General features: G+C 46.3%; 1 protein-coding gene across 1 annotated transcript in view; it reads left to right on the plus strand.

Annotated features, from left to right (window-relative positions):
• Window positions 1-13,430, plus strand: part of LOC125633669 (calpain-8) — a 51,476-nt gene that overhangs the window by 17,839 nt on the left and 20,207 nt on the right. Inside the window, exons 6-9 of the mRNA XM_048843289.2 lie at window positions 3,895-3,978; window positions 4,763-4,848; window positions 11,142-11,216; window positions 12,307-12,467. Of these exons, the coding sequence (XP_048699246.2) occupies window positions 3,895-3,978; window positions 4,763-4,848; window positions 11,142-11,216; window positions 12,307-12,467 (406 nt within the window). The remainder of the gene's footprint in view (window positions 1-3,894; window positions 3,979-4,762; window positions 4,849-11,141; window positions 11,217-12,306; window positions 12,468-13,430) is intronic.

Genomic DNA, 13,430 nt, shown 5'->3' on the forward strand with positions numbered 1-13,430 from the left:
ACTCATCTGTAAAATAGGTTAGCACTGCCATGCCTATCTCACAGGAATTGTGAGAGGTTTTATTAATTTGGGGCTATTGAGATCCTTGGATTAAAAGAGCTAGAGATGTATAAAGTGCTATTATCAGCACAAACTTCTTAAATGTTAGGTTAATGTGACTCCCTGACTATCTCTTCAGCCCTGATGTCTGACACGGCCTCACACAGAATCATAGAATATCAGGGTTGGAAGGGACCTCAGGAGGTCATCTAGTCCAACCCCCTGCTCAAAGCAGGACCAATGCCCAACTAATCATCCCAGCCAGGGCTTTGTCAAGCCTGACCTTAAACACTTCTAAGGAAGGAGATTCCACCACCTCCCTAGGTAACGCATTCCAGTGTTTCACCACCCTCCTAGTGAAAAAGTTTTTCCTAATATCCAACCTAAACCTCCCCCACTGCAACTTGAGACCATTACTCCTTGTTCTGTCATCAGCTACCACTGAGAACAGTCTAGATCCATCCTCTTTGGAACCCCCTTTCAGGTAGTTGACAGCAGCTATCAAATCCCCCCTCATTCTTCTCTTCTGCAGACTAAACAATCCCAGTTCCCTCAGCCTCTCCTCATAAGTCATGTGTTCCAGTCCCCTAATCATTTTTGTTGCCCTCCGCTGGACTCTTTCCAATTTTTCCACATCCTTCTTGTAGTGTGGGGCCCAAAACTGGACACAGTACTCCAGATGAGGCCTCACCAATGTCGAATAGAGGGGAACGATCACGTCCCTCGATCTGCTGGCAATGCCCCTACCAAAATGCCATTGGCCTTCTTGGCAACAAGGGCACACTGTTGACTCATATCCAGCTTCTCGTCCACTGTAACCCTTAGGTCCTTTTCTGCAGAATTGCTGCCGAGCCATTCGGTCCCTAGTCTGTAGCGGTGCATGGGATTCGTCTGTCCTAAGTGCAGGACTCTGCACTTGTCCTTGTTGAACCTCATCAGATTTCTTTTGGCCCAATCCTCCAATTTGTCCAGGGCCCTCTGTATCCTATCCCTACCCTCCAGCGTATCTACCTCTCCTCCCAGTTTAGTGTCATCTGCAAACTTGCTGAGGGTGCACTCCACACCATCCTCCAGATCACTTATGGAGATATTGAACAAAACTGGCCCAAGGACCGACCCTTGGGGCACTCCACTTGATACCGGCTGCCAACTAGACATGGAGCCATTGATCACTACCCGTTGAGCCCGACAATCTAGCCAATTTTCTATCCACCTTATAGTCCATTCATCTAGCCCATACTTCTTTAACTTGCTGGCAAGAATACTGTGGGAGACAATGTCAAAAGCTTTGCTAAAGTCAAGGAACAACATGTCCACTGCTTTCCCCTCATCCACAGAGCCAGTTATCTTGTCCTAGAAGGCAATTAGATTAGTCAGGCATGACTTGCCCTTGGTGAATCCATGCTGACTGTTACTGATCACTTTCCTCTCCTCTAAGTGCTTCAGAATTGATTCCTTGAGGACCTGCTCCATGATTTTTCCTGGGACTGAGGTGAGGCTGACTGGCCTGTAGTTCCCAGGATCCTCCTTCTTCCCTTTTTTAAAGATGGGCACTACATTAGCCTTTTTCCAGTCATCCGGGACTTCCCCGGACTGCCATGAGTTTTCAAAGATAATGGCCAATGGCTCTGCAATCACATCCTCCAACTCCTTTAGCACTCTTGGATGCAGCGCATCCAGCCCCAGGGACTTGTGCTTGTCCAGCTTTTCTAAATAGTCCCGAACCACTTCTTTCTCCACAGAGAGCTGGTCACCTCCTCCCCATGCTGTGCTGCCCAGTGCAGCAGTCTGGGAGCTGACCTTGTTCATGAAGACAGAGGCAAAAAAAGCATTGAGTACATTAGCTTTTTCCACATCCTTTGTCACTAGATTGCCTCCATCATTCAGTAAGGGGCCCACACTTTCCTTGACTTTCTTCTTGTTGCTAACATACCTGAAGAAACCCTTCTTGTTACTCTTAACATCTCTTGCTAGCTGCAACTCCAGGTGTGATTTGGCCTTCCTGATTTCACTCCTGCATCCCCGAGCAATATTTTTATACTCTTCCCTGGTCATTTGTCCAATCTTCCACTTCTTGTAAGCTTTTTTGTGTTCAAGATCAGCAAGGATTTCACTGTTAAGCCAAGTTGGTCGCCTGCCATATTTACTGTTCTTTCTACACATCGGGATGGTTTGTCCCTGTAACCTCAATAAGGATTCTTTAAAATACAGCCAGCTCTCCTGGACTCCTTTCCCCCTCATGTTGTTCTCCCAGGGGATCCTGCCCATCAGTTCCCGGAGGGAGTCAAAGTCTGCTTTTCTGAAGTTCAGGGTCCGTATTCTGCTGCTCTCCTTTCTTCCCTGTGTCAGGATCCTGAACTCGACCATCTCACGGTCACTGCCTCCCAGGTTCCCATCCACTTTAGCTTCCCCTACTAATTCTTCCCAGTTTGTGAGCAGCAGGTCAAGAAGAGCTCTGCCCCTAGTTGGTTCCTCCAGCACTTGCACCAGGAAATTGTCCCCTACCCTTTCCAAAAAGTTCCGGGGTTGTCTGTGCACCGCTGTATTGCTCTCCCAGCAGATATCAGGGTGATTGAAGTCTCCCATGAGAACCAGGGCCTGCAATCTAGTAACTTCCGTGAGTTGCCGGAAGAAAGCCTCGTCCACCTCATCCCCCTGGTCCGGTGGTCTATAGCAGACTCCCACCATGACATCACCCTTGTTGCTCAACTTCTAAACTTAATTCAGAGACACTCAGGTTTTTCTGCAGTTTCATGCTTGAGCTCTGAGCAGTCATACTGCTCCCTTACATACAGTGCAACTCCCCCACCTTTTCTGTCCTGCCTGTCCTTCCTGAACAGTTTATATCCGTCCATGACAGTACTCCAGTCATGTGAGTTATCCCACCAAGTCTCTGTTATTCCAATCACATGTACCGGTGATGGCATGAGTCCCTCATAGAGTTGTGGCAATCTGCCCCAAGTCTGATTTACTTAGTGACAGCATGTCAGCTCAGACTCCTTCACGATATTTCCTCTCTGACCACATTCCTTTGACACTGGAAAAGAAACGACTAATTTGCCTGGTTCATCCAGCTTCTAAAATGCAATTCTAACTACTGTTCGGATTCAAATGCTGCCTGCCTACAGCCCCAGACACCCAAATGGGGAGAAGGTGACAGACTCAAACTCTTTGAGAATATCTTACATTCGCTCTATGGTGCCTTTCAAGTATGCTTTATTATGAGGTACTCTAGGTCAGTCATTTGAGACCCACACTCACCCTTTTCCTCACACACAACCTGGAGTTGGCTCCATTTCTCAATCCTATAAATCACTGACATCTGTAATAGGCAGTCTCAGCAGTTATAGAAAACATTAGATAGGTTAAAAGAAGCCCACATCTTTCAAATTGGTTTCTTCCTCTTGTCCCTCAACGTTTTTTTTTTAAAGTTGCACAGTAAAAAGGTCAGTGTTGTATATCTGAATCTTGGCATACTGAGCCCTTTATATTCACCAGAGGCTGAGTTTATTATTGACTTACTGGATTCTGACCAACCGAGCTGAGCTCTGGATCTGAGTTCAAATAAAAGTTTGTAACTGAAACTTCTCTCTATAATGGACTGGACCTGAATCTTTGAAATTGAGAAAATTTGGATTCATATTTCAGCTCCCCCTCATCCCAAGTCACAGATGTGTTTGGAACTGGGGTTCTGGAGATACAAAGCAGAGCTCCAGGGTTAGGGTCCATTTCTGTTTAACATGGTTTGTATTGTTGAATTTTTTTAGAATACCATTTAGATATCTGCAACTGCATTAATTTGGTCTTTAAAACTGTGTGTGCGCGCAATATATAACAGTATTTTTATTGCCCTAGATCACCAGTGCAGCTGAAACTGAAGCTATCACAAGTAAGAAATTGGTAAAGGGACATGCTTACTCTCTCACTGGAGCAGAAGAGGTAAGCTCATACATAATGGCTAAACCTATTAGGTTTCCTATGCGTAAACCTGACCTATACAGTGTTGATGAAACTTGCCATCACACAGAATGATTTACCAGTCTAACAAACAACATAATTTTGGGTTTGTGATACTACACGGCCTTTGACAACTTGCTGATGGCTCTCTACATTTGACCCCATATGAAAATGTTGCTAATATCTTCACAGCCACAGAGACAGAGATTGACTGTAATAATTCTTTAGCTTGAAATCTCTCCCCTTGGTGATAACCTCTCAGATACCTTATTCAAACCAGTTTTCCTCAGCAAATTAGCATAGCCTGCGACCTGCATTGTACTAACTGACTATATTATAAACTCATTTGAACCTTATGTTTCACAAGCTTTCCCTACATATCACAAGCTACCGTGATTATAGAGGAGATTCTGCTAAATAACTTAGTGCAGCAGCATAATTGGTACAATCTTCTGAAATGTCACATGCTGTGGAGAATGCAGATCTTGTGCTGTGCTGTAGCTGATGCTCATCCTTGCATGTTACCCATATATTGTATGACTCACCATTAGGCCTGTAAGTAATGCTATTTTTGTAGTGCTGGGTTGGTGGTGAAGGGGAGAGTAAAATGATGATGGGGGTGGGAGACGTTTGGTGGGTTTTTTCTCTTGACATCCCACTAGAGTGCAAATTGTGTTTTTTTTCTCTCTAGCTGTAAAAGCGCATACTACAGGATAATGAGTAAATTAACATAATGCTCAGACTCTGCTTGCTGTGGATCCTACAGGTAAACTACCGTGGGCGCCCAGAGAAGCTAGTCAGGATTAGAAATCCCTGGGGTGAAGTGGAGTGGACCGGAGCCTGGAGTGATAAGTAGGTTATTATATTCTGTGCCATCCCTCTCCTCACTGTGTTCCAATATCTTTTAAAAATTAAATTGGTAATATCTGCAGTTAATAAGCCACATAGCACATTTGGAAAAGGTGTTAAATCAATTGATCTTTGTCAGAAGTAAAGCATTATTCATAAATTAGCAGTGCTGGCTATTGATCTGTTCTCATCATGGGATTTACCTCCTCCCCCCAGACAGGACTAGGGTGACCAGATGTCCCAATTTTATAGGGACAGTTCCGATTTTTGGGTCTTTTTCTTATATAGGCTCCTGTTACCCCCACCCCCTGTCCCGATTTTTCACATTTGCTGTCTGGTCACCCTAGGCAGGGCTCTCTATTTGTGGAGAGTAGTCTGTAGTTCTTGCTGTGAACAGGACCAAGGAAGTCAGACCCATGTCATTTCGCAAGGTGACTTTCCTCATGCCTGTATCCTACTGATGCTGGTGAAATACCAGTGTAGTATTCAGTCAATTTCCATGGCTAGAAAACACAATAGGGCCAAATTGCTGTGCAACTCTATCGATGGGACTGCAAGGCCTAAGAAAGGGCAATGTTTCACTGCGGCTGGAGAAGCTCAAAAGGCTCTGTGTTCAGCTAAGCACCCAAACATTTGAATACCCATCTGAACTGCTCTGAGCTGGAAGGTGGGCTTGGTATCTCATGACAAGTATGGTCACAACGTTTCTAAGATTTTTCTTGGGTTTGGTCAGGTTGAAAATAGCATGAACATTTCTCACGCAGGATTTTGATATATCTGCTTCTCATCCCGGCTGGCTGAACTTATAGCATTGAGTTTGTGTGCAACTTGAGCAAAGCTTTAGGGTGAATCTTACTTGTATTGGACCTGGTTTGCTCACCCTAAAAGTAGTCTGCTTCATATAAACTAACAGGGCCATATTCTGATCTCAGTCACACCTGTTTTACTGTGGATCATCTCCACTGAAATCAATGGAGTTACTCCAGATTTTCATGGGATCAGATGAGAACCTGGCCTACTCTACAATAGTATGATAGAGATGGAATAGAAGCATTGGATACCTAGTCCTTCCCTATGACCAGTGCAGGATTGCTCCCTGTAGTATATTTTTCTAGTGCTCTTTCTCCATTCTTGTTTTAAAATGTCCCAAATAATGGAGGTTTCACCACTCTGCTTGGGAGACTTAGGGTATGTCTACACTACGAAATTAGGTCGAATTTATAGAAGTCGGTTTTTTAGAAATCGGTTTTATATATTCGAGTGTGTGTGTCCCCACAGAAAATGCTCTAAGTGCATTAAGTGCATTAACTCGGCGGAGCGCTTCCACAGTACCGAGGCAAGCGTCGACTTCCGGAGCGTTGCACTGTGGGTAGCTATCCCACAGTTCCCGCAGTCTCCGCTGCCCATTGGAATTCTGGGTTGAGATCCCAATGCCTGATGGGGCTAAAACATTGTCGCGGGTGGTTCTGGGTACATATCGTCAGCCCCCCGTTCCCTCCCTCCCCCCGTGAAAGCAAGGGCAGACAATCATTTCGCGCCTTTTTTCCTGAGTTACCTGTGCAGACGCCATACCACAGCAAGCATGGAGCCCGCTCAGGTAACCGTCACCCTATGTCTCCTGGGTGCTGGCAGACGCAGTACGGCATTGCTACACAGTAGCAGCAACCCCTTGCCTTGTGGCAGCAGACGGTACAGTACGACTGGTAGCCGTCATCGTCATGTCTGAGGTGCTCCTGGTCGCCTCTGTGAGGTCGATCAGGAGCGCCTGGGCAGACATGGGCTCAGGGACTAAATTTGGAGTGACTTGATCAGGTCATTCTCTTTAGTCCTGCAGTCAGTCCTATTGAACCGTCTTATGGTGAGCGGGCAGGCGATACGGACTGCTAGCAGTCATACTGTACCATCTTCTGCCGAGCAGCCATGAGATGTGGATGGCATGCAGTCCTTCTGCACCATCTGCTGCCAGCCAAAGATGTAAAAGATAGATGGAGTGGGTCAGAACAAGAAATAGACCAGATTTGTTTTGTACTCATTTGCAAACTCCCCTGTCTAGATCACACTGCAGTCACTCACAGAGAAGGTGCAGCGAGGTAAATCTAGCCATGTATCAATCAGAGGCCAGGCTAACCTCCTTGTTCCAATAACAACGATAACTTAGGTGCACCATTTCTTATTGGAACCCTCCGTGCAGTCCTGCCTGAAATACTCCTTGATGTACAGGCACACCCTTTGTTGATTTTAGCTCCCTGAAGCCAACCCTGTAAGCCGTGTCGTCAGTCGCCCCTCCCTCCGTCAGAGCAACGGCAGACAATCGTTCCGCGCCTTTTTTCTGTGCGGACGCCATACCAAGGCAAGCATGGAGGCCGCTCAGCTCACTTTGGCAATTAGGAGCACATTAACCACCACACGCATTATCCAGCAGTATATGCAGCACCAGAACATGGCAAAGTGATACCGGGCGAGGAGGCGACGTCAGCGCGGTCACGTGAGTGATCAGGACATGGAAACAGATTTCTCTGAAAGCATGGGCCCTGACAATGCATGCATCATGGTGCTAATGGGGCAGGTTCATGCTGTGGAACGCCGATTCTGGGCTCGGGAAACAAGCACAGACTGGTGGGACCGCATAGTGTTGCAGGTCTGGGACGATTCCCAGTGGCTGCGAAACTTTCGCATGCGTAGGGGCACTTTCATGGAACTTTGTGACCTGCTTTCCCCTGCCCTGAAGCGCATGAATACCAAGATGAGAGCAGCCCTCACAGTTGAGAAGCGAGTGGCGATAGCCCTGTGGAAGCTTGCAACGCCAGACAGCTACCGGTCAGTTGGGAATCAATTTGGAGTGGGCAAATCTACTGTGGGGGCTGCTGTGATGCAAGTAGCCCACGCAATCAAAGATCTGCTGATATCAAGGGTAGTGACCCTGGGAAATGTGCAGGTCATAGTGGATGGCTTTGCTGCAATGGGATTCCCTAACTGTGGAGGGGCTATAGACGGAACCCATATCCCTATCTTGGCACCGGAGCACCAAGCCGCCGAGTACATAAACCGCAAGGGGTACTTTTCGATAGTGCTGCAAGCTCTGGTGGATCACAAGGGACGTTTCACCAACATCAACGTGGGATGGCCGGGAAAGGTACATGATGCTCGCATCTTCAGGAACTCTGGTCTGTTTCAAAAGCTGCAGGAAGGGACTTTATTCCCAGACCAGAAAATAACTGTTGGGGATGTTGAAATGCCTATATGTATCCTTGGGGACCCAGCCTACCCCTTAATGCCATGGCTCATGAAGCCGTACACAGGCAGCCTGGACAGTAGTCAGGAGCTGTTCAACTACAGGCTGAGCAAGTGCAGAATGGTGGTAGAATGTGCATTTGGACGTTTAAAGGCGCGCTGGCGCAGTTTACTGACTCGCTTAGACCTCCGCGAAACCAATATTCCCACTGTTATTACTGCTTGCTGTGTGCTCCACAATATCTGTGAGAGTAAGGGGGAGACGTTTATGGCGGGGTGGGAGGTTGAGGCAAATCGCCTGGCTGCTGGTTACGCGCAGCCAGACACCAGGGCGGTTAGAAGAGCACAGGAGGGCGCGGTACGCATCAGAGAAGCTTTGAAAACCAGTTTCATGACTGGCCAGGCTACGGTGTGAAAGTTCTGTTTGTTTCTCCTTGATGAAACCCCCCGCCCCTTGGTTCACTCTACTTCCCTGTAAGCTAACCACCCTCCCCTCCTCCCTTCAATCACCGCTTGCAGAGGCAATAAAGTCATTGCTGCTTCACAGTCATGCATTTGTTATTCATTCATCACACAAACTGGGAGATGACTACCAAGGTATCCCAGGAGGAGTGGTGGAGGAGGGAAGGAAAATGCCACACAGCACTTTAAGCACAGCACTTTAAAAGTTTACAACTTTAAAATTTATTGAATGACAGCCTTCTTTTTTTTGGGCAATCCTCTGTGGTGGAGTGGCTGGTTGGCCGGAGGCCCCCCCACCGCGTTCTTGGGCGTCTGGGTGTGGAGACTATGGAACTTGGGGAGGAGGGCGGTTGGTTAAAGAGGGGCAGCAGTGGCAGTCTGTGCTCCAGCTGCCTTTGCTGCAGCTCAACCATACACTGGAGCATACTGGTTTGGTCCTGCAGCAGCCTCAGCATTGAATCCTGCCTCCTCTCATCACGCTGCCGCCACATTTGAGCTTCAGCCCTGTCTTCAGCCCGCCACTTACTCTCTTCAGCCCTCCACCTCTCCTCCCGGTCATTTTGTGCTTTCCTGCACTCTGACATTATTTGCCTCCACGCATTCGTCTGTGCTCTGTCAGTGTGGGAGGACAGCATGAGCTCGGAGAACATTTCATCGCGAGTGCGTTTTTTTTCTTTCTAAGCTTCACTAGCCTCTGGGAAGGAGAAGATCCTGTGATCATTGAAACACATGCAGCTGGTGGAGAAAAAAAAAGGGACAGCGGTATTTAAAAAGACACATTTTATAAAACAGTCGCTACACTCTTTCAGGGTAAACCTTGCTGTTAACATTACATACATAGCACATGTGCTTTCGTTACAAGGTCGCATTTTGCCTCCTCCCACCGCGTGACTACCCCCTCAACCTTCTCCCCTCCCTGTGGCTAACAGCAGGGAACATTTCTGTTTAGCCACAGGCAAACAGTCCAGCAGGAATGGGCTCCTCTGAGTGTCCCCTGAAGAAAAGCACTCTATTTCAACCAGGTGACCATGAATTATATCTCACTCTCCTGAGGATAACACAGAGAGATAAAGAACGGATTTTGGTTGAATGCCAGCAAACATACACTGCAATGCTTTGTTCTACAGTGATTCCCGAGTACGTGTTACTGGCCTGGAGTGGTAAAGTGTCCTACCATGAAGGACGAAATAAGGCTGCCCTCCCCAGAAACCTTTTGCAAAGGCTTTAGGAGTACATCTAGGAGAACCGCAAATGCCAGGGCAAAGTAATCCTTTCACATGCTTGCTTTTAAACCATGTATAGCATTTTAAAAGGTACACTCACCAGAGGTCCCTTCTCCGCCTGCTGGGTCTAGGAGGCAGCCTTGGGTGGGTTCGGGGGGTACTGGCTCCAGGTCTAGGGTGAGAAACAGTTCCTGGCTGTCGGGAAAACCGGTTTCTCCGCTTGCTTGCTGTGAGCTATCTACAACCTCCTCCTCATCATCATCTTCTTCGTCCCCAAAACCTACTTCCGTATTGCCTCCATCTCCATTGAAGGAGTCAAACAACACGGCTGGGGTAGTGGTGGCTGAACCCCCTAAAATGGCATGCAGCTCATCATAGAAGCGGCATGTTTGGAGCTCTGACCCAGAGCGGCTGTTCGCCTCTCTGGTTTTCTGGTAGGCTTGCCTCAGCTCCTTCAGTTTCACGCGGCACTGCTTCGGGTCCCTGTTATGGCCTCTGTCCTTCATGCCCTGGGAGATTTTCAGAAAGGTTTTGGCATTTCGAAAACTGGAACGGAGTTCTGATAGCACGGATTCCTCTCCCCAAACAGCGATCAGATCCCGTACCTCCCGTTCGGTCCATGCTGGAGCTCTTTTGCGATTCTGGGACTCCATCATGGTCACCTGTGCTGATGAGCTCTGCATGGTCACCTGCAGCTTGCCACGCTGGCCAAACAGGAAATGAGATTCAAAAGTTCGCGGTTCTTTTCCTGTCTACCTGGCCAGTGCATCTGAGTTGAGAGTGCTGTCCAGAGCGGTCAGAATGGAGCACTCTGGGATAGCTCCCGGAGGCCAATACCATCGAATTCTGTCCACAGTACCCCAAATTCGAGCCGGCAACGTAGATTTAAGCGCTAATCCACTTGTCAGGGGTGGAGTAAGGAAATCGATTTTAAGAGCCCTTTAAGTTGAAATAAAGGGCTTCATTGTGTGGACGGGTGCAGGTTTAAATCGATTTAACGCTGCTAAATTCGACCTAAAGTCCTAGTGTAGACCAGGGCTTAGACATTAGAATAGATCTCACACTGAGAGAACATTTCCTGATAGTCCTAGTGATATCTGTGCATACTTGCATCTTGTAGTTATGATTAAATGTGGGGTTCATTTGCCACAAATACAGTTAAATGTAAAGCCTGATTCTTTGACCAGCTTGTCTAAATTTCCAACTGTATATAGAGTTAATTTGCATTTTGCACAGCCCTTGGAATGAGTAAAGAATACAGTCATTGAAGGAAATACGTACTTTTATCTTCTGTAAGTATAGAAAGATTCCAACTTCCTGACATTTTTATAAAGTAAAATGTAACTACTATACTTATTGCCTCTTGTGTTTTGCCTGCAGTGCTCCAGAATGGAATTATATTGATCCCAAACAAAAACAGGCTCTGGATAAGCAAGCAGATGATGGAGAGTTTTGGTAAGAATCATTTAGTGGGATTAATCCTTAGGAAACTGTACATGGAGATGTACAGCATTGCTTTGGATGGTGGTTGAGGAAAATACCACTATCCAAAGGGTTAATAACACAGCCAGGATGTGTGAGAGAGCCTGTTGGTTATCTCCCTTCCCATTCAAATATGACCTGTATATTAGGGTTTCTATAGCATGATGAGGTGGCAAGGATGTAGCTCAGATGCTCAATATTTTGTGGCTTGGATTTGGCTAAATAGTAGTGAGGAAGTTCAGCTTTATAGCTTGGTAGCATCTATTTACCGGGAGTGAGTGGAAAATCCAGCCCAGTATTTGGTTACATGGATTAATATTGAATTGATCTTTGTAGAACTCTACCCTCAATTAGAATGGCAGTTGTCCTCTTTGTGCAAATGTAAATAGCTACACAAGGTGCAAGACAGTGGAGAATCAGGGACGGATCTGATTCAGATTTTCTTTGCTGTGGATTTATTCAGTGTTAATTCCACTGACAGTGATGGAGTTATGCCTGATTTATGCCAGTGGAAGTGAAATCAGAATCATTCTGAGTGCAAGGAATGGTGTCAGTCCCCATGAGTGCTTGAATATCTGTTGGCAGTGTGTCCTGCTTTCCTGGGTAGCTGGCAACATGACCTGATTATCTTCTAATGTAATAATAAGGTGAATGTTACCCAGGCTGAGCTATCAGAGGGGGGTAAGAAACATCAACAATGGAAGGATAACCAATTTATTTTTTTTTTAAATCTCTGGGACTATCTGGATGTATGGCTCATTCCCCACATAGCTGCACTGATTTCAGTGAAATTATTTGGGTACTAAAGTATGATTCAGCATGAGCAAAGGTGGCACAGTTGAGCCCTTAATGAATATTAGCCATTGAGAACTGTTGCCTTAAAGGGGTGGTTGGGGTTCCTAGAAGCCAATTTTAGTTCCAAAGTTCAATTAGACTGAATTTCAGGGAATTCTCCTGTGGTTCTGCTATTTTCTGCCCCTTTAGAAAAGGGATCAATTCACAGTGGGTCTGGCCATGTTCCAAGTTCATGAATTCACCATGGTCTCTTTGTGTTCTTTGTCAGGATGGCATTCTCAGATTTTCAAAGACAGTTTACACGGCTTGAAATCTGCAACTTGACTCCTGACACCCTGACGAATGACAAGGTTCATAAATGGGGCCTGACCTTATTCAATGGTCAGTGGAGACGGGGTTCTACCGCTGGTGGCTGCCAGAACTATCCAGGTAAAGACCCAGGTGAAACTTGTTTGTGTGGTGAAGAAATAGATACAATTTCTTCCAACACAGGTTCCATGTTGTATCACTGTTGAAGCAGCAGTGTGGGTTGTTTCATGGAGGTGTGTGTTCTGGTGTTTTTATAGTTGGATCAAAGAGGTGAAGCAAAGATCTGGACTGGTTTAGTCCGGGGTCTAGGCTCAAGGCTGAATCAGGACTGTCTGTTTGGGTTTGAAGTTGAAAACTTGCAAGTGCTCTCATGAGATTTCAGCCAAAAGTGGCAGAAATTTCATGAGATCAGCTGGTATTTGGAGATTTCCATTATCAGGACTGGCTGGGAATCTGAGGTCAGTCATTTTCATGAGATTTCTGCCATCTTGGGCTGCATCAGTGCCTGATTCAGAAAATAGGTCAAGTCTCCTTTTCTCTAATTTGGAACCAGAAGCTTAGAAAGGAGTTAAGAGCCAGAAGGGTTTGGATCTGAAGTTCCTTCTCTAGGGTTTTTTACCTATTTTCTACACATGTTGATATTAACCCAAACCTATTTGGTCTAAATCAAAACCTGATTCAGACCCATTTTCTCATCAGGGTTTCTTTCCTCACTTGAGCAGTTAATTTACTGCACAGTATCTTTTCTTTATGCACTTTCCCTGCCTGTATTACTCAGGCTTCTGACTGGACTAATCACCAGTGGATTGTGGAAGCCACAGTACAGTCACAATTCAACACTAAAAGACACAGAGTATCGTAATTTGGCCTTGCATTTTCAGGTCAAACTTGAAGAGAGGCCCTCTGGGATTTGGCCATATAACAACAACAGTCTCAGCAGAGGACATTTCCTGGGACTAAATGACTACTTGGTGTTTATGGCATTGGCTCCTCCCAGCTAGTCATTACTCCCCAGGAGAAGTCTTTGTAATTTGTTATTGCTTAAATAAATATACAGCACAGCTGGAAAAACATGGAACCATA

Source organism: Caretta caretta, chromosome 3, assembly GCF_965140235.1.
Source record: "Caretta caretta isolate rCarCar2 chromosome 3, rCarCar1.hap1, whole genome shotgun sequence".
Classification (NCBI taxonomy): domain Eukaryota; kingdom Metazoa; phylum Chordata; order Testudines; family Cheloniidae; genus Caretta; species Caretta caretta.